The 27,857-nt window shown below is 48.4% G+C and overlaps 1 protein-coding gene across 4 annotated transcripts in view; it reads left to right on the forward strand.

Moving 5' to 3' along the window:
* The window catches only part of lsamp (limbic system associated membrane protein), a 340,641-nt gene that overhangs the window by 225,422 nt on the left and 87,362 nt on the right, over window positions 1-27,857 (forward strand). For 3 of the 4 annotated variants that reach the window (XM_029170608.3, XM_029170605.3, XM_029170607.3), the window contains one exon: window positions 13,910-13,988. In XM_029170608.3, the coding sequence (XP_029026441.1) occupies window positions 13,910-13,988 (79 nt within the window). Of the gene's footprint in view, window positions 1-13,544; window positions 13,989-27,857 lie in introns of those variants that run through there. The other variant, XM_029170606.3, reaches the window with a different exon arrangement.

Consider the following 27,857-nt stretch of genomic DNA (forward strand, 5'->3'; position numbering starts at 1 on the left):
GAACACGAGACCGACGATGACACAGTTGCTGGTGTCAGCAGCTGAGGTGTCTGTTAAGATGATGCAGAGTTTCACCCATATGAGACCTTTAATAGCTTTGTCAAATATGTGCAATTACACAGGCGCAGATGAAAGCCTTGTCATCTGTGCGCGCACACACACACACACACACACACACACACACACACACACACACACACACACACACACACACACACACACACACACACACACACAGTTTGCCAGACTCTATCTGACTGTGACGTTATGAGAACACCAGGTGCTCTCAGCAGTACTTCCCCTCCCCTCACACGTCTCCTTGAAGTGTGCTGTTTTATGTGTGCGCGTATTGTGTGTGTCGGGGCAACGGGTTGTGGCGCTGTTCCCAGATCAGTGGCAACTCTCTCTAATGATGCAGCAGACTCCTCGTGTTGATACACTGCAGGTCGGGCCAGGATGCATGTGTGTGACTGCATTCTACACCTCGCGCGCGCGTGTGTGTGTGTGTGTGTGTGTGTGTGTGTGTGTGTGTGTGTGTGTGTGTGTGTGTGTGTGTGTGTGTGTGTGTGTGTGTGTGTGTACTACATGCACCTGGCTGTAGAGTGAAGCTTGTGAAGCACCAGTCACCTTTGTGCGTCTGACAATCCCCCACGGCTCCTCTCTCCTCCTGCCTCCGTCTCCCTCTCTGCCACTCAGGCCGGCCGAGCGCTTTGAAATGCAGAGGGCGTCCGGCGGGGGCCGCGGCTAAGCCGGCGCTTGATGCTGTGTTTCAGATAGGGCCGACTTTTGAGGAGCCGGGGAAATGGCCGAGCGCTGGCGGATGGGGAGGGTGGAGGAGGTGGCGAGATGCCCGGATCAGAACAGAACCGGATCCCAGGGGGGACGGCCATAAATAAAGCAGGCTGAAGTGGCCGAGGGTCCGGATGGTCGGATGCGAGGGGAGGAGGAGGAGGTAAAACCAGTGGCTGGTTGAAGAGTTGTCAAAGTGGCGATTGGAGAAAAGTTTGTAAAAGTGCCAGCGTTCTCTTGGTTGCGAGCGGAAGCATCGATCGCCGCTTCAGTATTCAGACTGCTATGATGCGATGCGTCCGCCGCTAATGATGAGCCTCGCTCCGGGAGAACACAGGTTCGGTTTTGTAAAACAAGGCAGCGTGCCTGCCTCCCTCTCAGCATGTGATTAGGAGCCTAATGGGGACAATAGCATGGCAGGCACAAATGGTGCCTCCCCCCCCCCCCCTCCTCCTCCCATCCCATCCACCTCCAGCCGCCCCATTCAGCCATCGCTCTCCGTCTAATTCTGTCCGTCTCTGCCTCTGCTCAGGGAAACACAATCAGAGCGTAAGCCATTGACAAATTTCCATTATGCGCAATTTCATGGGCGATAAACCCATTTGAAATAAGAATGATTCCCCGAATGTACGCACGCAACTTGCCCAATGAGCTAATTATGACCATTTTTTTGTTCCTCAGGAGACATATTTCGTTTCTTGAGATGGAACTGGGCAGAGAAATAAAGGCAAATGTCAGCATGTGAGCACGGCGGGTGGAAAAGAGACCGGGAGCATCTGCGCATCTTATTGTGAAGCACGGATTCGCCCAAACATCCAGAATTTGCAGCTGTTGCTTCAACCCCAAAATTAGCTTTGAACACAATATGAATTATTACAATGATCCATACGAAACGCTGGATTTTTACGATCTGACTCAGAGGCTGTGTTGAATATGTATTTGGGATCTGAGTGCGATCTTCCTGCTGCTGTGATGAGTTGGTAAAATCCTCGCCTTCACTAACAGCGTTACACATATGTTGCTGCTGGAATGACTATGACCACAAAATATCTTTTATAGACACATATTTAGACTGGAATGATTCACTTCATTACATTTCCTGTTTTTTTTTACTCCCTCAGTCTCATTCTCTGCCTTCGCTTTATGTGTGATGATATCTCTTCTTTTCACCCCTTAATGCACAGCATAGATCACTTTACCTTTGCTATAAACACTATAAATCTTCTGAACTTGCAGCAGAAGTTGGATGCGCCCCGGCTTCGCAGGCGATGTTTTGACGAACGCTCCCATTAGAGATAAAAAAGCCCAAACTGGGCCAAGCAAACCACTCACGACCAGTTAGAACAGACTCGATGGAAGATGGGATTATTTTTTGTGTTTGTTGTGAATGTAGACTAAAGAGCGCAGCGATTCAAAGGCGCTTCATAATTCATGCGCTTCTAGAGGCCGCGGCTCCATGCATAAAACACGTGCTGGTCGATAGATTATTTACAGCTTTATTTGAATCCGTTCCCTGTGTTTACTGTGCAGCAGCGCACTTAGGGTGATGAAATTTCAGCTGTGGGGTCTCGGCCTCGTGCTCCTCACCAGCAGCCGGTTCCAGCGGCTTGGCCGTTGTGTCATGTGTTCTCTACCCGTTATAATGGAGGTGTAATCAGATGCTACGGCCATAAACTGATTACATACACCCAGATGCACCAGGAGACAACAGTAAGAGCTGCTTTTGACATAATGGCCCGTCTCTAACTCTGTCTGTCTGCTTTGGTGACTGTCACTGTTATTGAAGATATGAAGACGTTCAGTTCCACAGAGACGCTCTGTTTTGGCTCCATTACATCCAGCAGGGGACGGAATTACCCTTTAACTCTTGATTGGGCTGAATGGCAGCCAAAAAGCTAACGTTCCTCTATTGTATTTTAGGTCTGCTGTTATAAAGTGCCTACGATGCAATAAAGCAACAATAACTAGAGGGAAAGACATTGTGCGTAATAACTTTTTAAACTGATTAGGATTCATTGATTTCATCTACTCCGTGTGTGAAATGAGTCACGTTAGCAGCTGATTCCACTCTTTCAGACTATTTCTGCTAATTGGCACAGTTTTAAATGCCACCATGTTGACGGCTGAGTCATTGGGAAAATGGACTTTTTAAAATGTATATGCAACAGCTTCCGACTGCTTCCTGTTTGTTGCTCAGTTGCATCAGATCTCGGGTCCACAGCAAACACGCTGTGAAATGATCTTCAACCCTCAGTGTCTTTCAGACAGAGATTCTGCCTCTGCGTTCCTTCCCCGCCGTCTGATAAGGTCTCGCATACAGCGTGGAGTGAACTGTAGGCCATCATTATTGTGAGTCAACACCACCGCCCCACAGCGAGGCCGTAATCAGAGCTCAGTGGTAAATTGCTCCCAAGAGCGACTCGCAGCCAGCGCTGGAGACTGGCGGCCCACGTGGGTGGGTTCCGACCCAGCGGGACGCGTGCGCGCTGGCCCCCATTAACCCAGAGTCGCCGCTCTACCTGGGCTCCAGAAGCTGCACACTGTGTGAACATCTGGATTATTCAAACACTCTAATGCAGAGACTCTGTAGTATTTATTCACGCATTTATCATCACTATCATCTCTGGTTGTTTCAAACACTATGATCGAGTTATTTAAATGCAAGTTATCATTCATAATAAGTGTAACATTGATAAATGTGGTGAGATGTCCGATCTGGACTTCACTTCACACAGTAATGTAACATTGCTGCCTACACAGATCCCAGTTGACCTGAAATATTAATACCATTCACTCAGAGAGTAACTAAGGGCTTGTGGTACCTAGTGATACTCGACTCTGTGTTTATTGATCCACACTCAGCTTCCGCGGCTTATTGACCCGCAGAAAATGACCTGTCGCCTCCGGGAGAATTGGAAACTATTTTGTACTTAATTTCTAATTCCTTCGCTTTGCAGCGTGTGTAATAAGCCAGTTTCACTGCCACAAGCTTTTCACGACGACAGGAAAGTGTCTCAGGCTCACAGAGCAACAACGGGAACTTAACAAATGCATCTTTAATTAAAAACGGGAGGGGGGGGGGGACAGCTCATCGCCATGTTACTTGTGCTTTTTGTGCAGTTCCTATCTTTTGTGTGTTCAAATGTCAAAACAAGTGCAGGAACGTAACAAGAACAAGCAGGCGGTAACACAGACAGACTCGAAATGCTTCTTTACTGGATAATTGGTTGCAGTTTCAGCTTGCAGTGTACAAAACGTCTAGGATGAAAACAAGGGCTGAATAAATCTCACAGGAGGCAGCTACATACAAGTGTCCATTCACCTAAAGACACGTACAAAGGCTGCAAAGACCAAGTGCTTTCATCCTTTTGTATGAGAGCAAATGAAGATTAATTAATCCAATAGCTAAATATTATTCAGAACTGTGCAGTTGCTGTTGAGCTTCATGGAAAAATCACCGGTCGTGACATGAAGACATCTGGTTGTGCAGATGTGCAGTGACACATGCTCACACATGCAGATGTGTGAAGGACGGGCTTCCATCTGTGCCACCGAGGAGGGTCAGCACTTGGGCTAATGGCGATAACACAAACATGATGAAGAAGCCTTGTCCGCTGTCAGATAGCATTAAAAGCGCGCCGCGTTCAGACGGGGACACGCGCAAACAGTGTGGACCGAGGATTCAAGGACGCCGGCTGCATTTCGCCAGAAAACACGCTCTTTGTTGTTTTCCCTTCTCTCTTACGGCTGGAACAAAACAGTGAGTCAGATAGAATAAAAATAAAAACTTCAGTACGTAGGTTTAGATCAAAGCGATCCCTGTTTGCTAAAGGAGGTGATGTGTTACCTTAAAGTGATTAAGTTTGTACGGCGAGACTGACGATCTGCAGAAGTCATCTGGAAAAAACTTACCACCACTGTATAACATTAAGATGAGGTATTTATATACAATACATTAATGTACATACATTTACATGTACAGTATTGTAAGATTTCTCTTGGTCTGAACACCAGGTATTAACTAACACCTCTGTTATCGGACATTTGTCAGATCTCTCCCTTTTCTCTTTCTTTTTATCTTTTGTCGAGCTTGTTTTTCTAATTTATCTCTCCCTTAGTGAGTCTCTGTCCTCCGTTAGTGTCTGTGTTAATTAAACCCCACACGTGACTGTTACTCAGCCCTACTCTTAATGTTCATTGATCATTTAGTTTCATGTGCTTTCAGCAGCTCCGACAACCAGCTGATATTTAACATGCAGATATGTGAGTTGCAGGTTCAGGGACCTGCTGGGGTTTGTTCTCTTATATTTGGAGGAACTGCAGATGATTATTTAAAGCTGTGCTCAGCAGAAACAGGAGCAACGTCCAGCGAGTCTTGACGTGAAATGGACGGAGCTGGAGATGCTCGCCGGTAAATGCCGCACGGATTCAGTTCAGTGTTCAGTCCGTTTCACTGCGCTCGGCTTCTGTATGTGGGTTGAAATGAGTTGTTTTCAAGTGTTTTGCCTGAGTCATTATTATCAGAAACTGCCATTAATGTGAGACTGAGCGCGTCGGTCTTTATTTTTTTATTTTTTGTAAGCCAATTACACATAAACACGGATGCCGGCTAATGAATCACGACGCTGCTCGGTTTCCTAATCGCCGCGTAGCAGAGGACGGGATGCGGCAAAGACAGATGACTGCGCCCTCGGCTGCATCCAGACTCAGAGTATCAGTCAAAAACCGGAACGGAACCACATGCAGCCACAGTTTTATGTATGTGGTATTATTTCACTGTACTGTTACAGTGTTTCCAGGTCTATAGATCGTCACTGTGTCTCTGCTGTTCTTATCTCTGACTGAGGGATTGATTCTCTTTTTAATCTCAAGCCTTTGTTTTGACACCAGAGCTTGACAGTTTTGTGCCGTGCTTCGAGAAAATACTTCTTTCTTTTTAAACAATGTGTCATAATTTGTCTTATCTCCAGAAACATCTCCTTTGTGAGGAAACAGCCCCCCCCTCACCCGATAAAGGCTTAAGAGGACTCCTGGCGACGCTTTAAAATGTCATTGATTTAAAAATAGAAAGACGTGGCCTGTTTTAGGCCCGTGTGCCGCCGCACTGCTGATCCCACTTGAATATCAAAGTTTAGGAATTTTATTGGGTCATATTGTAAATGATTCCATTTAACAAGCAACGGCGACGGTGACCGAAGAATCAAGCGGGAGTTGGAGACGTTTGTTTTGATTTAAAACGCACCAGAGCCTATAGTTAACACCCAACATTTGGAGAAAAGCGCACCCTGATGGAATGACGTGTGCGTTCGCGGCGGAGGCTGTGGCGTCACCAGAAAACTCAAGCTTCATCACTTGCCTGCGTCTTATTTTGGAATCAAATAATATAACATGAGCTCAATATGTCACTGTCTTGTGTTTCTTATGGAGTTTCATACAGTGCAGTAGTAGAGAAACAATCATTTCAATATTTTCCTCATTCAACTCAATTCTTCCTTCGTTCGCTCTCTGATGTGAAGAGGTCGCCTCCACTTTGCAGCGAGTGGCCTGTTTCCTGTGTAGCGGCTGATCAGGATGTTCTGAATCTGCGTCAGCTCGTTTTTTAGCGTTCCGACTGTGCTGCTGAGGACGAGGAGCCTGGCTCAGCTTTACATGTACTTCCAGACGCTGTCTGTCCCTCCGTGCGGTGGACAGACGGGAAGCGCAGAACAATCAGCGCCGACTTTCATAATTAGTCCTCCATGAACAGGAGCAAAAGCTGATATCGCTGCCTCTCAGGACAATTTCACACGCGCCACATGGTAAATTGGGGCCTAATTGGGGCCAGACTCTGTTGCTGTGAGATTTATTAGCGGATATGAAGACGAGCGGCAGAAACGGACGCGGAGCGGAGGGGTTGACTTTGATTCTGAGCAGCTCACGCAGAACAGAGCAGTGACAGTACATGAGCTTTTTCCAGGGTCCCGTTACCTGAGAATTACACAGCAGCTGCTTTCTTCTTCTTTAGTTCAGAGTATTTGTTCATAACGAGTCCGAGGCATGACCTGGAGTGATGCCACCACCTCTTCTTCTATTGGTGTATTATGTCAGGAAAATCATGCTGTCCAGGCTTTTACTGGCCCGATTAGTATAAACACAAATCAGCATCCATTTTTATATGAACCTATCTACCGAGACTAACTCTTTAATCGGTGGCTTATTCAATGTATCCTCCTGGCAGTTAGACATTCTGGAGCTTTCTGCAATTGTAAAGACCACACGGATCTGGATTCTCAATGAAACTGTGTATGAGAGTAAAGTGCGGGTGAGTTTTAAATTGTGTGTGTTTGCTGCCACATCCAATGACCTGTTCCTGGTGCCTGTTTGTTCCCAACCTGAACTACCCCTCCAGGCTAAAAACGGATATGAGCCCTACACTGTTGAGCCACTTTCATCACAGAGTCAGCACTTAGAAGCAGGGTTCTCTCACAGGAAGCACTGGACGTCACAATGTTTAACGCTCAGTCGCTCCGTGCCTCGTTTCCGTGCGTCTGTCTTCAGCATCATCATCATCATCATCATTCTGCAGGTGGTGCAGACTCCTCCGGCGTGGGGCCGACACGGCCTTTGTTTATGCATTAATTCAGTCTAGAGCTCCGTTACAGTACACTTGCATCAGTGCACTCGTGTCAGAAACGAGCTCATGAATGTATTTATCGGGTTTCTCTCTAAATGAGCTGTTCCCCTGAGTCGTGCAGGGCGTTCTGAGGGTGGAGTCAGGCGTTGGGTGGCCTGAGCGTTGGCCTGTCAGCACGGCGAGCCTCCGCGGCCGACTCCTATGCACGCGTCTGTAGAGTGGGAGCAGATGAATGTGTGGCACGACCCCAGAACTGCTACTGTACCAGAACGGATGAGTGTAGGTCGAAGCAGGTCCAGGACTCATGACTAATGCAGGGATGGATTATAGCTGCTTTTGTGTGTTTGAATCAGGTCACCTCCACTTCCTCCTGACCTGTACTGCCCCCCCCCACCCCACCCCCCAGCTTCAGCTGCAGCATGCTGCAAAGGTATTTAAAGCAAGATGATGAGCAACTCTTAATAGCGTCAGGAACACGCACATCTGCTGCATGAAGTACATGCTGAGCGAGTACTTTCATCACGCTGCATCTGATGACGCTGTAATAAATCATGGGAGCGATGTAAGACGTGTGTCGCTCAGTGGTTAGTCTGTCTTTGTTTACAGTTTACAGCTGGTGCCGTAAAAGGTCTAATGGCCTAAATTACAGTTTGCATGTGGAAAGGCCATTGCACTTATGTGTAATGAGCCTGAATAAAACTGCGGTTTTACTCGCCCCACAGTAGGAAACCTTGTTTTATCCTATGTGAGGAGAAAAGCAGCTGCACTGTTTGCATGGCCAAGCCGGGCGCTGGGTCCGGAGCGGCGACCGGAACCGCGGGCGCCCGCCTGGCGGGCAGCGGAGCACCCACACGTGGAGCGGAAGGCAAATCTATGCTGTTCTGTGTTTCTGCTCTGCACTGGTTGGACGGCTGTTCATCAGATGTGAGCGGGTCGGGCTGTGCGCTGGTCACAGACCATTTGGGCTCTGGTACATTCTGCTTTTTGAGAAAACGCTGAGCCGACAGAGTTCTCTATAAAAGCAAGCGCATGCGACCATGAGCAGCGAGCTGTATGCTCCTTAAAGGGTCGGGATGCGACTGAGCTGATTATAAAGTGGACTTGGCTTTTTCTTTCCATCGAGAATAAAACAGACATTTCCAGCTACAGATGTAACAGAGAGTAACAATAACTGCACTGTATTTGAGATTTAAAGTACTTTAATGTACAAAATGTTTTGACGAGTCAGACTCTAGGCTCCAGATACTTAGGGGCAAAGGATACATTTTTGCCTTAAGCAATAATGACCATAATGTGATTCATATTTCAGTTTTATACAGTATGTTATAACTACACTGGCTTCTACTACAAAGGATCTCAATTCCTTTTTAACTAAGCATTTCTACAGTAAATATTGTAAATGAATTTGCATTCAGAAAACGTCTCTCATAAATTGCCTCATCTGACAAGGCGGTATGAGCTTCATGAATGAGCTTGGGTAAATGCTGGTATATGAAGGTGGTGCAGGTCCCTTGGGTGCCACATCCAGAACCCTGAGGCCTGTCGTCCCGCTGGTGTAAACATTTACCTCATAAAGCACCAGGGACAGTAAGACAGAGTTATTAATATCTGTCAAAGCCGATTCAGAGAGCAGAATCCAGGTTAACGTGTATATTAGGTATGAAATGAGGGTATTATATCAGGTTATGATGCGCGTGGTTTTCTTTTAAAACCTAATAAGCAGCGCGTCCTTTAAAGTTGTATGTTGTTATCGGCTTCTGAAGCTTCCAGAGTTTCTGTCTCTGTTAATTATTTATCGTGCCCTTTAGCCTCCTGTCATCGCTTCAGTTTGCTAGTTTGAAACACACAGCTCAAAACATGTTGACACGTCGAAGGATACGGCGTTGAACGCAGCGTGACCCGAGGAGAGAACGCGCGGGAAAACAATATTACGAACGCGCCACGAGGGACGAGTGGAGAGAGGAACGGCAACGAGCGGCAGTAATTACGGCGCCTCCTCGTCCACGGCCTCCTAATTAAGAGAGCGGAGGGGGAATGCAGATCGGGGGAGGGGGGGGGTCCGCAGATAGGCCTGTGGCTCCACAGACCCGCGAGAGAGAACCCGGCCAGGAACCCAAACAACGAGGGGGCTGCATTATTCATCTGTGGGGGACAAAGGGATGCAGCTAAAATGGGAGAGGGGGTGGAGACGTGGAGGGAAACCGCATGTTTACTGTGGATTACTGTGTTCCACACTTCAGCAGCCTGATTTAGAAACTTAGTGATGATGAGCGTTAGAAAATCGAAAAATGATCGCGATCATTTGTGAAACAATTAGACGTTAATAAAAGCTCTTTATGAATAATTTAAAGTGACCAGAACAGTGAAAATGTCTTAATAATAATGACAAGTCATATTTCAGAGCAATGCTTTTGTTCATACACCTAAAACTCGCCAACTAATCATTGATCGCATAAAACCCCAATGCGTTTCATAAGTCAACATGAGGCAAAGTGAAGGACCTACACTTCCTCCGAAGATTTTGTGCTGGCGAGGACGCGCGCCTTCGATCTGCCCAACGCTCGTCCTTGTGCTTCGGCAAGGAATTCATCATTTGAGCCGCCAGGTTTTCACCTTGAACATCCAAACGCGTCCACTCCAGCGAGGCCTCCAACGCTCCGATCGACGTGAACGGCGGCAGGACGGATGACCCTCGGGGGCGAACGTCGTGCGAGTCTTTTGAGAGAAGATTGGGGAGATGTGTGTTGCGTTCAGAGGCAGAGCCACGTAATGTAAAGCTGCTGAATGTGGAGGTCAGACGGGCTGCATGTACGCATAGATGTGCTGAGTCCTTCAAGATGATGGGCTGCCCTGACCATAACACTTTAACTATAGCTCTCTATTAACACTGGAAGCTCTCTGAGGAAGCTGGGAGTTATATCCTGAATGGTACTTTGCCCATATTTAAAAGAACGGACGCTTCTGCACTACAACAATGCCGACCGTGTCAGCGGCGTCGATGAGGCATCATCCAGCCATCGGCAGCCAGCGTGACCCGGGGATTGAGCTGCCATAAATGAACCGAGTCAATGTCAAACGCTTTTACTCTGAAAAGCAATGAAAGCGCTGCACTGATGGATCATGGGAAGCTGCAGGTCGTCTGTGGTCTCGTCTATAAAAGCTCCGCTGAGGAGCGCGGAGGCCCAGAGTAACCGGGGGGGTGTTCGCGTTCTTACCTCTGCTGATCTTTGAGAGGCCGCACGATATGCTGTGATATGTGAAGCGCTGCCTGGGACCGAAGCAGCGTTTTGGCGAAGCGCGTGTTTGCTGAACGGTTGCAGGCGAAGAGACGGAAGCAGGATGAGCACATGGCTCTGTTTATAGGAATTAGAGGTTGTCGGTCCGAGGAGAGATGCGCAGGAACCCAGATCAGGAACATCTGCGGAGGGTGAGATCGGTCACAGGTTGGAAGGAAACGTGTCCGCTGCTTCTCTGTACACATCAATCACCCGTTAATCTAAGCGGGAATACGTTCATCGCCTTCCTACAAAAAAACAAAAAAACCCTCCAGGTTCATTTTCCAAACTTAGACCTATCGCTCGAGCGCAGTGTCTGCAGGATAACAAGCTTAGCGCCAGCCTTTCCCTTTGTTTCGTGTTTCTGCTGACAGACACAAAGAGGAGTATGGAGAGCAGGAGGCTCCAGGCCCAGGCCTTGTTGCTGAGTGTGGCGCTCGCTTCCCTTTTTCCTGCATATCATGCGTTTTGTTGCCAAGATTCAGGTTTTGATCAGCGCTGCCAGCGCAGATCGCCCCTGTTCCTCCTATTTGCTGGTACAACCTTGTCCACCTCGTCTCCCCAGCATGTGCAGAAATATGTGCCGTGAGTGTGTTTGGACCACTTTTGCCCCGGTTTGACCTGGAGTTCATCTAGCTTGGAAAAAAAGAGCAGACAGGCCTAACTCATTGATCCCTACAGCTCACTACAGAGCTGAGTGCCATTTGCTTCCATGCAGAGATTAGCTGCACGGCGGAGAGGGAGGAAGGCGGCTGGTTATTGTGTTCGGACGCATCAAACCGTATTAAACGGTGCAAAGATGGAGGAAACATCTCAAAGTCACCTGTTAAAGTACGCTTACTGTAGGAACTCTGTGATCCAGTAATGGAGCGACTCATTTATCAAAACTAAACATTTGCGGTACAATCATAAAGTAGACATGCAGTGGAGCGGCGCCGATGCTGTAGCTGCTGAGTCCCGGCAGCAGCAGTGCGAGCTGGGACAATAATGACTGAGCGGCTGGCGAATCGGGCCCAGCGTTGCCTTTGTGCCGTTGACCTTTACATTGGCACGGTGCTCAAAATCAGATTCCTTCCCACTGGCAAAGCGTTGGGTTTTCTGAGCAAAAGCAGAAACATTTGGATGTTTGGCAAAGGTCCGTGGGTTTCGTGTGAAGCCGCGATGCTCATCGCCAGGTCAGCGTTTTAACAGACGGAGCCACTGTTTAATTTTCTGTCACCGTGCACGGGAATCCAACCTACAGTAGCAGCTCCCATGGAGGTCCGGCTTCAAAAGCCGAAGCCTGCGCTGATAATGGATGCACAATAATGAAACTAGGCTGCGAGGATATAGATGCAGTGCGGTATATGTCAATTGATTTTGGATCCGTGGGCTGTACAGTATATTGAACTGGAAGGCAGAATGCTAATGCTGCTAACGCCGCTAATGCTGCTAACGCCGCTAATGCCGCTAACACTGCTAACGCCGCTAACGCCAGCGGGACTTGGAAGCAGCAGGAAATGTTCACTGTGAACCGAAGCGTGACTAATTAACGTGGTGCATTCCTCCACTGTAATCACATCAAAGCACACGGTTTTAATAAAGCATGAAACTCATTAGCCGTGGTCCACCTCCAACCAGACAACTGCCTCGGATAGAAAAGGCTTTTCTGGCCACCGCTGCATATTTCCATCTTCAGCAGTGGTCCTGCTGTGAGCTGTAGCTCCGATCGGTGGAGCCGCGCAGTGCGTCGTGGCTAACGCCGCCTCGTGCTACGCAGCGGTAAAACATGGCGGCCGCACTGTCAGAGTGGTCACGACCTGCGCCGCTAACAACCAGGAAGCTAACAAACGGGTTCGATCCCGGCTCCCGGCACCAGCGTACTTTCCAATTCGGTGCGAGACATGAGACTTGACATTCCAGTCACATCGCATTAGTCTCTTTAGGCTCATTAGGCTTATTTCAACAACATCTCCTCTGTCACCATTTCAAGTCCAACTACACAGAATTGAATAATGGAGCGTGTTCTGCTTCCCCCTCAAAGAACTTAATTTCCCTTGTACTGTCATTGTTTCATCATTTATGGCAGACTCCTGTACAGCACTTAGCGAAAGAGGGATCCAATTATTGTAGATTTCCTTTTGTTACATTGCTCACAGTCTTACATGCAGTGTACACACGCCACATGCCACCACTGCCATCTCCGCCAGCGTAATAACAACCCCTCAGTCCGTCTGTGCGGTTCTGCGTTGAAGCCGCCGCGTCCCTGACCTCCCCCTCCTCCGCCGCAAGGACGCCTCCCGCTTATTACAGACTCCATCTCTCACATCTGCCCCCGACGTCTCGGGGTGTCTGACAAAAAAAAAAACGATGGCTGAACAGCACACGCTGCAGAAATCTGCATGCAGACGAGCGCCTCTCATGAAATGACGTTTCATGAGACAAACGCGGGCGACACCGTTCAGCGACTGGCAATGATTCACGTTAGTATTCACGTTAGTATTAATGTAGTTTATGAATCACACAAAGTGCTAAATGCACGGCCTGAATTGTTGCCGTGCAGTTCATTTAGCACATTGTGAAATGGCCTATTAAGCCGGTGCCTGATTGGCACGTGCTGTAGCTCCTTCTGCTCTTTTGGACTTTGTTTGTTCTATTGTAAATTGAAAACACTAGGATAAAATGTTTCATCTGTGCATGATGACAATGTAAAAAATAAAAGCGGTTTTATAGTGGCATTTTTTTTTTTATTACCACACGTGTGTTCAAATTCGTGTCCTGACTAAGTTGTGTCTCACCAAAAGGGACCTCAGGTGGTGCTGTTGTCCTGACAACCAATGAGGGGGGTATCACAGCCAGACGGCGGGCTGATCTGAGAGAGAGAGAGAGAGAGAGAGCGAGAGAGATGTGATGGAGCGGAGGGTGAAGCAATCCGCTCTATCGCTGCTGTTGGATGTGCCGTGTTTTTACGCGGAGAGCATCGCGCGCGCTAGTGGACTATAGAGCGAGGACCCCGCGCAAACCCGCACGCACACGCCTCGAAAAGTGTTTTAGGAACCTATTCATCGCTTCGGACCTAAGGGGCTGAGAAGTGTGGACAACTACTCTTCTTTTTTCTCTTTTTTTTTTCTACCGTTGGATCTATAGCTGGCGAACGCGCGTGCCCGTGTTTTTAAAATGCAAGCCGGACGCAAATCGTGTTGGAGGCAATTGCAGGCTTCCCTGTTCAGACTGCTATGTCTTATCCCCACAGGATTCCCCGTCCGAAGCGTGGATATGCAGCGAGCCACCGACAACATCACCATCCGCCAGGGAGACACGGCGATTATCAGGTAAGCGTCATCTTCCAACTTTGCTCGCCTCTCCGTCGAGCTCCGCGGCGGCGCGAGCGCGGCGCTGCACGGCGCCAGAGACTGCGTGCGTCCGCAGAACATGACTGCTTGGTTGACTTGTGTTAAAGCTGCGACGTCCCCAGTGACGAGGCGGAGCTCGCGCTCATCTGATGCGGCGCGGCTTTTTAAGAACTGCGCGGCGGGAGCTCCAGTTTAGTGCGTCACCCGGACCATAGATGGTGTCTGCGCGCGCGCGAGGACGGCACGGGCGAGGAAACAGTTAGTGTTTTTACAATTGTCTGTGGGATGTTTTTGAAGAAAAAAAAAAACGCGCCATTAGCGTCAAAACGCAGTTAATGAATCTCAAACTTTTGCTTTGCTTCACGCGAACGCGAAGCTCGGGGCTGTGCGTTCATCCGTTCACCCCCCCCCCCCCCCCCACACACACACACACACACACACACACTTTATCACTTCCTAGACAATGCAAGCTGTCACTCTCCGCGCGTTGCGATACTGCCGGGCAGATGTCAGCGACCACGTGACTCGAGCCATGTGTTTGTGACAGGCTGTAAATGCGGGGAGGGGGGGATTTGGGTGCGTTTGGAATGGGGGGCTGGCGCTGCGCCTCCCCCGCGCCCCTCTGCGGGAGCGCAGTCTAGTGGGTCCACGCGCTCCTCCCCTCCCTCCAGCCTTCATTTGCAGGCTGTATTTACCAAACCGCCCCAGTGACAGTGAGATATTTAGAAAGCAATTAGGGGACAGACCTTTTAACACAGTCTGCCAAGTGCTGGCAGACACACAACCCGGTGTGGTCAAGTGGCCTGAGCAGCGCTGACGCACACAAAAGGAATAAAGCCCTTTAATGGATCCCTCCTCCTAAACAGGTGCCATCCATTCAGGTAGGCGCTGATCAAATTAGCCGACTGACTCGGTTACTGTCGAACTCACGAGGGGTCACAGCTATTTGTTTCACTTTCCAAATCCAATTGAGTGTGTCGCTGCTATATTCAGCCGTTCACTCTGTGTGTTTGCTGCAGGAGCGATGGCGGCCTTTGGGCTCAGCCCTTCCCGAGATCGCGCTTCCACCCTAAGTCCACTATTTCCCCCCATTATGAATGATCATCTGTGGGGGGGGGCCGCGCCGTAAATTAATTGGATGTTCACAACGCGTCCTGTCGCCGCTTGCGATCAGTCTTATTTATTGTCAGTCACACAATGATAAACTGCAGCTCAGGCCCCCGTGGCTCCTTTGAAAAACACAACCATTTTTCACACCCAGTTTCCACCTGACAAATTGGATACAGGGACGGGGAGGGGGAGGAGGGGGGGCACGAGGACTCGAGTGCGAGAACTTTGAGCTCGGGTGGGAGGCCGTTGGCTAGTAATTTGTGGAGCTACACAGTGTATCTGATTCCATAAGCGGGTTTGTGTGAAAGCTGAGGGGATATCGGTGACCTGGGGGCGTAATAAGGCCCGAGCTCCTTCAGTGGAGCCTGTGACGGTCGTGGCACGAGAGGAGCGATGCCTCGCTGCTGCCGCGCTGCTGAAATGGGAAAAGAGCCGTGTGGGGGTGAGTAAATACTAGAAGCGAACTCAGGCCTTTTGCAAAGGTTTGCAGCATCCGGGCCGTCGCCGTTCTGACTCAGGACTTTGTAAAAGAATGAGCCGGTTGAGGATTAATGCTTCCATTCTGGCCTTTTGGACAATTCTAAAGCTGCATTATACATCGCGGCAGATGCAGTGGCCAGACTATGAGCTATAGTTAAATTGATGTACAGACATAGAAGCAAAAAAGACTTTAAAAGCTTCCCTCATGTCCCTAAAACGGTTTTCAAGCCGGTGTCAGACGTGAAGACCGAGCTGCTCCTCACCTTCTGACCCCTTCGCCTGCGGATCATCGAGGCGTTAGAGCGAGAGAGATTCACTCACTGGCCGCACGTGGGATAAACGTTTTCACACCCTCGCTTGTGGCGTGAAGGGAGTCGGAGCTCACGTAGACGACACGTGCTGTAACTGATGAGGAAATGTGGATCCTCGATTTTTACAGTCCTTCATTGGTCTGAATTGCTTGTATTGAGCTCCAGATTAGAGCTGCCTGTCTTACATCCCCGCTCTAAAGGGGGACTTTAAAAAGTGACTCTTGGCCCCTGGAAAGCATGAGCGTAAGTCCCATCATATTAAATCCAGGCTTGTATCCCAGCGGTGGCGTTTCGGACCTTTAAGATTTAGGTCAGTGAGAAACACGGCGTGTTTCAGATTCCTCCTCCACGGTGACTTAGTCTGTTTTTCACAAGGATGATGCCAACCAGTGAAATCCAACTGCTCTCATCCTCAGCGAGTCACAATGTGAGCCTGGGAGGAAGACAGAGAAACGTTTCACACTTTTCTTTAAGCCATTTCTGTGTCACAATAGCTTACTTTTTAATTGCTTTTTTGAGTCTGCACCAGCCTTAAGGGGAAGGTCGCCGTGTCAGGCGACGGCCTGATAATTGACTATTGCTTATTAAAGCATTAATGACACAGCTCTGAGATTGCTCTCCTCTGGGTCAATTATCTGGGCTTTAACAATACACGCTGCCTGACTTGTTACTGTTTACTTTACTGATTCTGCACTTGGACTTTGTCCCCAGAGGATTTTTGTCAAAACCTGCCCCAGAACTCGGTGTTTAATTTGAGCCCGAGTCAGTCAGACATTAGTATGTGGAACCCGCTGGAGGCCCAGACACTACAGAAGAGATGATATTGGTCTAATTGAAGTTCCGAGACAGCTTGTAATACCACAGAAGAGTGAATAATGATATTTCCATTTGCATTTTTAAATCCTCCACTATTAAACTACTTTTTTCAACACAGAAACAAAAACTTGACAAATGTCCCCTAAACACTATTCCCATAATACCCGACTGTAACTCCCCTGTTTCCTGCAAATGACATTTCTATATTAGAAAGATCCTGCAGCACCTTCACTGAAACACACACACTTACACACACACACACACACACACTTTAGGGGTTTGGAGAATCCTTCAATGTCAGCGTGTTGTTCAGCAACTGGCATTACTGCTCGGTATAATGTAGTGTGACTCACATCCCTAAATAAGTGCCCTACATCATTGCTGTGTTTTTGCTCCTTTCTGAGGAACAGAAAACGAGGAGAATGCAGGATTACAGCCTGATGGATGAGGGTGAAGTTTGCGTTATAGCAGCGAAACTAACGGCTGCGGGGCCCTGTACTGTCTCATTCATTTACACTATGTGTGAAGTGGGTAATCCCATGACTGACTGTGTGCCTTTCAGACTCCAGCCGACCTCCGTCAGGCTGAAACTGCTCCCGACACCATGACTCAACTCTCAGATGTCACCTAACCTGATGTATCACTGCTAATTTCCCGTTGAACCGACCTTGACTGTTTTCCTCTTGTCACATTAAATTATGATGGAGCTGCAGTGCAGATATTCATTTTCGCAGGCCGTGCTGAGCCCTGCCGAGGTGATACTGTAGGCAACGCGGTCCGGGCTGCATTTCAACTGGACGGGGGGGAAAAAAAACAACAGATCGATGTCTGCATTTCCGGGCAGAGGGCAACAGTGCAACATAAATTGGGATGTGCATCCCACGGGGGGCCTCTACATCTCTCTCTACGGCTCATCATCCTGGAATGCCCCCTTTTTTACAGTTTACAGGCTCCCTAGGCGTCGCTCTGTCCCACTAACTCTCTATCGAGCTCCTCCCCGCCTGCTTTTTCCCTTCACCCGCGCTGAATTGTCCGGCTGTGCTGACTTAACCTGATTCGCACAGCGAGCATGGACTCGGGCTCGAGGCAGCGGAAGAAAAGGAGGGATTTTTCTTCACGGGGACCGACAAAGTGAAGTTTGTGCGAAGAGAGGACCGGCTGCTGCGGAGCCTTCAGCGGGAAAGCGGCGCGTAAAGCGAGGCAGGCCAGACGAGTATGATGGGCAGAATTAGAGTGGGAGGCGGAGGGGGCAGGGACAAAGTATTAGTACAATCAGCACAATAATCCCTTCTGTTCCAACCGGGGCCGGCGTAGGATTTTCAAATCAATTTCATTTTCACTCATGATGCTACAGTAGGACAGCTGAGTGTCTGCCAGTTGGGTCATTATCGTCTTGTCCCCATTTTTGGCTTGGGGCAGAGCGGTGGTGGGGGGGTGGGGGCATAGGGTTATGGCTTGGAGCCGGGTCCGGTTGATACTTTGCCAGTTCTACAAAGTTTTATTGCGTCTTCTGGAGAGACTCCGAGCTCGCTTTCATCTCGGCCCGCAGGAGCTGAAGGGCCCGATGAGACAGCGCGGCGCTCTCATCTGAAGCCTGCAGCCTTTAAACAGCCCAATGAGTTGCATCGGCCTTTTCAAGGTTTCCCAACCACATGCGCTTTCAACCGCGGCCTGATGTTTGCTGGTTCATCCTGAGCAAACATGCCGGGACACTTGGAGCTCTTCATTATGTCCTTTCAACGTGTTTCTGCGGACGACCCAACCAGACGAGCCGTACGACGGAACATTCAAGCAGCGCCTGTCCCTAAAAGCGATTCCACCTCATTTCCCTCTGTATGGAGCTTTTGTTGGGGCCGTCAGGCGCTCTCTAAGTGCGTGTATAAACCGCGGTGCCTCTGGCTACCTATGGGCTCCGGTGGAGGAAGTGGGCTGGAAGCTTATTTCTATTGCTCTCAGGAAGCCTCCAAATGTCAGCGTGTTGCCAAGCTGCAGGAGGTGGACGAACAATCGTATCTGTCCGCCGAGGCCTCGCCGTCGTAATGGAGCGTCCAGCATCCAGAGGTTTAGCGTCATTACCTCTGTGCTGTCGTGATTAATCACAAGCTTAGTCTAGCTACTTACAAACAGGCCCGTTGCTGAGTTCAGGTACCGGCTGTATGTAAGCGAATGAACCAGGGTTGAGCCGAGTTCATCTGGTCCCTTTTAAAAGCAGGTTAAATACATTTAAATCTTCCAGGCACAGCGAGTTGGAATTAAAGCTGAAAAATGTGTGTTTTGGAGCTGCGGTGACTCGTGTCTGTGCAGCTGTTAATCCACATGGCTTCAAAGCAGATTAGGGGCCTGCGGTAAGTATAGTCCTGGATGGGCCCAGTCATTGTTTACCTCGCCTCTCCCCCAACGTCAGCAAAAATGAGACAAGCGCTTCTGACCTGGTGCCACGTAGATGTCATCTGTAAAGTGTAGGGTTCACACTATACTGTACATGCATCACACCTGTGAACCTGCAGCATAACAAATATCTACATCTAGGGGTGGACAAACACCTGCTAATAAATACTCCAGTATGACCTCAGTAATAAACTAAATAAACAAATAAGTCACATCATTACAAACACAGTCCAGTATAACAGAGTGGACCCACAATTATTCTGTACTGCTACAATCCATGTTGTGTTTAGAAGACTGTGAAAAAATCATTTTTCAGCGAAGAGCTTTGCTAATCGTTGTAATGTCACATCACATTTAAATGCCAATGGAGTCAGCGCTAATCATGGTCTAATTACAATACAGCATGTGATGCTGAGCTGGTCTGAATGTTAAGATCTGACAGCGTGGCGCCAGTGTCGTTATTGGGGTATAGTTCTTTATTTGCCTCTTGTTCTTATGTGTGAGGTTTTACTGACAGACGAATGGCATCAACATCTTCCACCAAAAGGAGACCAGAAACAAATGAGTATCAAATGGCAGATTCTAGTTCTGCAGCGCTATGTCGAGCGACTTCCAGCTGCCTCCGCGCATAATCCACTCGTACCCTTAAAATGCTTCGTGCACCCCAGGAGGAATGGTTTGGGTTTGGTTCAGAGACGAGCTGTAAGTAGCCTTAATGGAACATGTTTTGATCTGCGGTCTCCTACCGAGTTTTACTTTCCATTTCAAGAGAAAATAATATGAAGCGGTCACAGTGGTAAAGGTGCGGGAGAGTAATTGGCGTTTGTCTCTTGGGCCTTTGAGGAGATGTGGGCGTGTGAAAGGCTCCGTGGCCTTTTGCTCTGTTCTCCCCACTGACTTGTATACCATTACCTGTGCAAAAAAAAAAAGCTGATCCGGAATCGCAGGATTTCGCATTCACGCAGCCTGGCGGCGTTGACGACAACTAGGAAACCAAGCACCGCTAGTCTCGTTAGCCTTTTATCGTTCCCATTCAGCTGAATTTAATCCTTTGCCCAACGGAACAACGTTGTTTCCAATTACAGGAATCACGCTCGTGTCTCGACATGGTTTGTGATTACTTCCAATTAAACCGGGTCCCCCGGTGGCGGGTTCACGTATTGATTGCTGCTCGTGCCGCATTCCCAGCTCAAACGCGGAACCGCTGGCCGCCCGACAAAGCTTCCTGTCACCTATCACCTTTGGGCTCCGTCTGACCCAGGAGAACATGGCGGGCGTGACTAATTCATGATTACCCGATGCTCAGCACTTAAACTTCATTAGCGGCAGCGCTGCAGTGCACTCCGCAGTTAAAAGGCTGTTTGCGTACAAAGGCTCTCTCATCACCTGAGGAGAGTGGTGCTATTTCCTTGTCTCCGTCTGGCAGTACATCAGCCTGAGAGGAGTAAAGAGGTGTTGGCAGTTGTTCCTCTCCTTTTTTTCTTGCAGAGTACATCAGGAGAGATGTTTTATGCAGTGGTGTGCTGAAATAGAATCCAGTATAAGTTACTGTGTGTCCATATACAGGAATTGTTTTTGTCTTTTTCAGTCACCTTCTACACTGTAATCATTTTATTAATATTAAACATTAAATAGAGTATGGGGCCTGTTCTATATCAGGACCTTGTGTTATTCATAAATCATTTGATACTTGACTGAAGAATCTTCCATCCCCATGTTTTTATTCCTTTTTATGGCACCACTTTCCCTCCGTAACGTTTTTGCTCACGACTTCTGATTCGATTGTGCGTTCCCGGCTCTCAAACTCACGTCGTGACCTGTACTCACTGCTTTATATGCAAATAAAACACCGGGACGCCTGAATCGCGCTCATTAAAGTTGCGATAAGTTTTCAATTTGCTTAACTGCTGCGGCCCCTGAAATGCAGGAGTGTGCCTACATTTGCATCTTATTGCTTTGCCTCACAACGCTGGAGGATTTAATGCAATGTGGTGTGCCTCAAGTAAACATTGTACCCACAGACTAGGAACAGGTGGCCAACTACAAATACGCAGCCCCTCGGAGAGACGGCAGCTCTTTGTGTCTTCAAATACAAAAAAAAAAGGAAGGAAGCCGCTCGGTCTATTTAATCAGGGCTCAGTTCAGAGTTCTATAAACCGTTGCTCTAAAATAACGTCTTTTTTATTTCTTGAGGGCATATTTGTTTGTACTCATGCAACACAGGCTCTCAAAAATAAATCACAAGCATGAGGGTGGTGTTGTGTTTAGTGTGTCGGGGAGGAAGTGACGAGAATAGTGTAGCTCTGTTGTGTTTAGGTGTCACGTTGTCATCCCTTTACACACCTATACCTGTTTGGGGCATGTGAGAAGCCACTCTGGGGTTAAAGGGATTAAACACCTCCATCTTTATCCGATCAGACATGGTAGACTACAGCAAACAGGCTTTGGTACTGTACACTGCACACTGATGGGCTGAGGTCATGTTGTCCATCACTTACTGTAATATGCAGACCAAGACTAGGGCTCAGGTACAGACTGACCAACAGGAAGTGGGAGGTTTGAAAGCTCATTGAAGTGGGGAGGTGGGCTGTGCTGTTATTGGGAAAGAAAGTAGTGGGATGATTTTATGGGGAAATACAGTAGCTTAAACGTACTAATTCTATGGTTGATATTATCCTGTGGGACACAGTAAAATAATATTTAGAAGAAATCCATAGTGTTTATTTAGAGACGTAACAGCAGAGGAACTTAATTGATTATTAAGTGCTTTGCTTTGGCTGTTGGTGTGAGGCCAAGAGTAGAAACTCCTCCAGAGGCGAAAGGTTTTCTTAGTTATTTGTTTTTCTACTGAGTTTCCACTCTTTCTTTTTGTTTTTTTTCCAGCTGACCTTATCTAGGTAGGAAACCCTTTGTTATTTTTGTATATAGTTTGTCTGGTTTGTGGCAATAATTCTCGCATGGGGTGAGGAATACTCCCGCCTCCCTGCGTGTTCTCCATCACTCAGCCAAGCTTCACCGATGGTAAGTCAGTTTGTTTCTCTTTTTCTTCTCTTCTGTGTCAGTATCTGACAGTATGTAAGTGTTTGGGGCAGTCGGCTCGTCTTCTGATGGTTAAAAGTTCCCTTTTCTGGTCTCGTTTGCATTTGCTTGTTGTGTACCGTATGTGTGATGGAGGTGGCTTTTCATTGACACTGACTGGGCCCAGGCCTCCGTTCATGCGACTGCCCGCTGTGCTTTGTCTTTGTGGAGGTGAGTCCTGTACCAGATCCCGGGAGGTTCTGCTGACTTCACCAGTTTAGCACAGCAACTGCATGCTGCAACCGAAATGACCCGTTGAACTTCTTTGATCCTTAAAATTTCCTTTTATATTACTTTGAAAAATCACCACAGGCTGAACAACACCTGACGGATTTCAGAATTTAAATTTAAAACTGGCCCAGGAACTAGTTTGACTCAGTGAGGGTTTCTTAAAAACGTCATAGAGTACATGTCAAACAGACAAATAATAATCCATTACTGTAGTTACAGTTAGTTACAATAAATTATTATCATTATGTGTCATTGAGTCATGCAGCCATTCATTTTATTTTGAGTGAAGCCACAGAATAGCAGACACACTGACCAGCCGCGCTGCGCACATCCATGAGGATGTGACATGTCATTAGTCCTCCAGCAGCTGGTGGTGTCATGTAGAACAACAGTGTTCCTAGATCTGCTGAGTCAGCGCTGTCATCTCCCTCCAGCAGCTTCCCAGTCCGCTCTCCTCATGTAAATCCCCCTTCTGCCCCTACTTCGCCCATCACATCCCAGCTGTCCGTATCCAGGCGGGTTCCTGGGGCCGAGCTGAGGACGCTCGCGCTCCGGCAGCGCGTTTTTATTCATTCCGGAGCAGCGCGTCTGAGCAGCGCGTCACAGACTGGGGTTTAACCCGAGTCGTGTCACGGAGCGCGATGACGACATAAACAACGACGTCTAATAAAACTTCTCAGCCAGTTGGCCTCATTGCCCTTATCTGGCTGGGACACAGATAGGAGTGTCCCTCTGGAGCATATCCACATTTAATTATGCTAATGAGCTTTTCCTTTTACCATTAGCAGTGGGACGCTGTCGTTAATGTCACACTTGATTGACTGTGTTGTGTTTATACTTTTTGGCACTCGCCCACGTGTCGAAAGCGGTCGAGCGTCTTCGCGCGACGCCGCGTTCGCTCAGAAATGTCCCATCTGCTCGTCTTCTCGTTACACGCAAGTCACTATGGCGACCGTATTAGCGCCGCAGCAAAAGTTAATTAACGGAGTGGTCGGGTTGAACAAAACTCATTAGCTCGTTAAATCCGGTCTCTCTGGACCCCGGTGATCTCGCCCTTCACGCGGCTCCTCGCCGCTCCGGTTGCGGGACTTGTAAGAAGTCTGCGCCGCCGCGATTTCTTTATTGACAGAAAGACAAACACGTAACAGCTGGTAGTTTTGTCATTTGGTGTGAGCGAGTGCCATAACTCAGCAGCCCACCTGTTCCCCACACTAATGGGAGGAAGAAAAGGAAAGTCCTTTCTCTCCGTCTCAGGGTCGTCTGCACGTTTGAGGCGGCGCTGGGTCTCCTGCTCCATCGTGTGTGTGTGTGTGTGTGTGTGTGTGTGTGTGTGTGTGTGTGTGTGTGTGTGTGTGTGTGTGTGTGTGTGTGATGGAGATGGAGGCAGAGATATGACGGGAAGCGAGACGGGCCCTCGTGACAGAACCTGAGGGACGTGTCCCTGCTTCTTCTGATGGCGGCTGGTGTGATTTAGCGCGCGGGTGTCTGCCTTTGACAGCTTACAGATACGCCAGCGGATCTCTCCAGAGCTTAACATTACAGGCACCTAACAAACATGTCAAAAGCGCCTGAGTCACTGTTAACACCAGCAAAAACAATAGAGGAGCTCATCTGCTGCAGAACAACCAGCCTCGTGGCGACTTCAGGCCTCCGGTTGCCAAAAGCAGCCAGGTGCCTCAGCTTGGAGGACCCCCACACACGCACACACACACACACACGCACGCACGCACGCACGCACGCACACACACACACACGCACGCACACACACACACACACACACACAACCCCCGCCCCCACCCGCCACAATGCAAGTCTATTGTACACATAATTCATAAACTTAACCTTTGTTGCGTCTCATTACGGAAAACAAAGAGACCGGTTTAGTCCGCGACACACAGGCTGGCACTTCAAAGGAAATCAGCCTCCTATGATTTGGCAAAGAGAGAGTGATGAGAGGCAGAGAGAGGCAAGATGCAGGGAGGGAGAGCGAGCGAGCGGGCGAGCGAGGAAGAGATTGATCACTGAGTGGGTGGAAATGTCAGCGTGCTCCGGGCTGTGCATTTTCCACATGTGGAAGCTGCCATTTGTTTTTTTTCACACTTCTTTCCAAAGCTCTCGTAGACACAAGCGACTCCCGTGTGCGCTCCGGTTTTATATTTCGGGTCTTTCTTTCCATACGTGTTTATTGAAAATAAACTCACCACAACCACGTCTGCCCTCCTTTTCGTGCCCACCGTCAACCCTCGCCTGTGTCTATTTTGCCACCTCCCAGCTCTTTTTTTTTTCCTGGCTGTTTCCTCCAGAGGAAGCTGGTGCTGCTTCTTAATTGACTGGTTTTGTCCAACTCCCGCCTCCGGCGTTCAAGGCCTGGCCTGGCGGAGGAAAACGTGCCCTCGCCGCGTTTTGGCCCCTTCGTCCAAGGAAAGCCAGGATCTGCAGGAAGGCCGTAATTAGAACCAATCACCAGGGACAGTCACTCGTAGGAGTCGCGGGTGTTTCGGCGTGAGAGCCTGCCAATTAAGGCCCCTCAGCTCAACATACATGCAACATACGGCCACCACAGCTGGATGAGACGCTGGCTGACAGATTATTCATGGTGTGTACACTCACCCGATGCTGCAGTGAGACGCCCCGTTCGCCTTAGGAGAAACCTGAATTCTTCATGGTATAAATTCAACCCGTCATGTTTCATGTACCGCTGAAGCTGGATCCACAATGATCTCACCCATCCATCATCACACCTCGGCTTGTCACCGAACAGTCTTTGCAGGTTGCTCTTAGTCTTTAGCAGCGGCGCAATATTCAGGTCTTTATCAGATTTTTAATGTTAATTATACCACTTGGCTCCAGTCTCACCGCTTATAATCGCTGGAAATGAAAAGGCCTTTTTGCCAAAAAGAACATAAAATGAAGTGATTGCACAAGAATTTACTTTTTTGTACCCAAGACGCTCGATAAAAGGGGAAGAAGTGGAAATTGGTCCGGTTTGATGACAGAGTTGGCAGGTTGCATCTTCCAGCATCTTCTAGTGAAGGACCAGTGTGTGCCTGCGTTCCAGGTTTAGCATCAGATGCTGTGACAGCCTCTATCCACACAAGGCGTCACGTGTTTTTGCAAAATATGATCTTTGCCATTTCCAAAAAGTCAACAAACCAAGTTTGGTTCATCCTCGTTAAACCTGGAGATAAATGAAGCAGATGCACGGCCTGGAGTTGATATCAGGTAGGAGTGAATAGCTTCCATTTGGTCGTAACACACAGCAGCGTTTCTCCAAAAGCCTAATGCCAAGTCAGCGTTTTCAGACTCACAGTCCAGAGAATCTTCCTATGATTGATCATCTGAATAATTTTAATATCCGTAACAGCTTTATTGAGGTGTGTGCCCGAGTCCCACATCTGTATTTGTCAGTACATAAGTCATAACCTGAACATGGGCTTCGGCCCATCCCTAGTTTTTACCATTCCCTTTGATTAAATTTGCATTTTATTAAAAATGGGTCTGTGGCCTCACAATAAAAAGCTGTTTGGGGGCAGAAATTCTCCTTGGTCTAATTGATTCCAATAGCAGAGCAGTTCTACATCTCTCTCCTGCCCTGGGAGATGACTTTTTAGACAATCTCATTATGGCAGCACATATTTCTAAGCACGCCTAGGTTCAGTTACAGATGGGCCTTTCATCTTTTGCTGCGTTGCATAACTAGCTCTCGCCGTGGCGAGGGAGGTGAGAAGTTCACCAATTCATCGCCCCTTTTTTTTCCATAAAGCAATTTTATTTTATTTTTTAATATCACGCTGATTTGAGTGCTACAGTATCAGTCACTTCAGGACATTATATTAGAAAAAACAAACAAAACTGAGTGGACGCTCGACTCAGAAACCGGAGCGTTGGATGAGGAAATGAAGCTCCTCGTGGCCACAGAGTTTGGACGAACCCCAGCTCAACTTAGCGAAGCTGTCATGCACAAAGTGCAACACGCCATAGCAACTCGTGATTTAACCACAGGGCCAAGCGCGGCGTGCCAGCGATAATACATTATTCAGCCGCGACTTAAACCCAGTCCCCAACATCAAGTGTCTCTTGCTCTTTTGGCGTCTTATTGCCAAGAGAAATCAACATCCAGCTGGCCTGCAGCTTCAAATAAGCTAATGGTGCTTTTTGATCCATAAGCATCTTGTTGTGGCCATCTGGCAAAACCCCGCTTTGCCGTGCTGATGTTTACTCAGTCAGAATGATTTCTGCGACATGACGCGGTGTAAAATGAAAGCTACTGAATCTTCTTGTTCCTTTAAAGCACCCGTTCATTCTACAGTACAAAACATCTACGTGTAACGTGTTTATGTCCGTAGCATAGACTCGGTTGTAACTGGGTTTAACTCACCACTTGCATGTGGTGATCATGTGCTGATCTGTGCCGCCAGGTGGTGATAATGTTGTGACCAGTCAGTAATTACTGCCCACGTCTGAACCGCTCTGTGTTAAAAGGCTTGAAGCTGACGTTCCACATTCACAGCCTGCTGCTGTCAATGCAGCCGCATCACACCCATCATACACCAGCAGCAGCAGCAGCAGCATCAGCAGCTCCCTGGTCCTAGATCACACTGACCTACATGTTAGTGAATATTATTGAACTAGGTTACTGCTAGTCAACTGTGCGTGTGTGTGTGTGTGTGTGTGCGTGTGTGTGTGTCCGTGTTGTATCGATCGGGCTCATACTGGTCGATCAGCTTGTGACTGTGCACATGCTTTTGGTAAATTATCTCCACTGTGCTGCATTTAAAGTGTCCGATTGGCTGAATGTGGCGCCCCCCTTCCTCAGCGCTCTCGTCTCCAGACGTTCGCGATTCATCCGGATGCTGTTTGATCGGCCGTTGTTTGTCCGTCGCGTTGACTCGCCTCCACATCCGTTTGTACAGTAAGCCTTGTGTACAGCTAGGTCTGGTGTAGAAATAGGTCTGTGCGGCTGGAAGCTCATTACTGATGGCCTACATATTCACATTCACACGCGTTTCCTCTGGTGTCAGGCACAAAATTGAGATCTCCGTGCATTCGTGTGTGGTGCATGCACAGATCTGCTGTGAGTTACTGCTGTAGCCTGCATCGCCCTCATTGGAACTTGTAGTTATGTGAACTACGTGAAAGCTCTCGGTAAGAAAAAAAAACCCCACACACATCTACAGATATTAAATAACTAGATTCCAGCTTTATGGTGTCTCTTTGCTCAGCGTGCATCTCCTCCAACGTCGTGTTATGTTGCACTAATGAACGGCTAATGGTCTGCTGCTGCTGTTGCCCGCGCCTCTTCACGCTCCCGATTCCGGTTTTCCGCGAGCTGTAACTGTTTTGACGTGGCGGTGGAGTGACAGAGTGGCTGTCAGCACGGCGCCGTGATGCATTGAGCTGCATGTGAAAATACCGAGCTTCGGGGGGACGCCGG

Source organism: Betta splendens, chromosome 13 (genome assembly GCF_900634795.4).
Source record: "Betta splendens chromosome 13, fBetSpl5.4, whole genome shotgun sequence".
Taxonomy (NCBI): domain Eukaryota; kingdom Metazoa; phylum Chordata; class Actinopteri; order Anabantiformes; family Osphronemidae; genus Betta; species Betta splendens.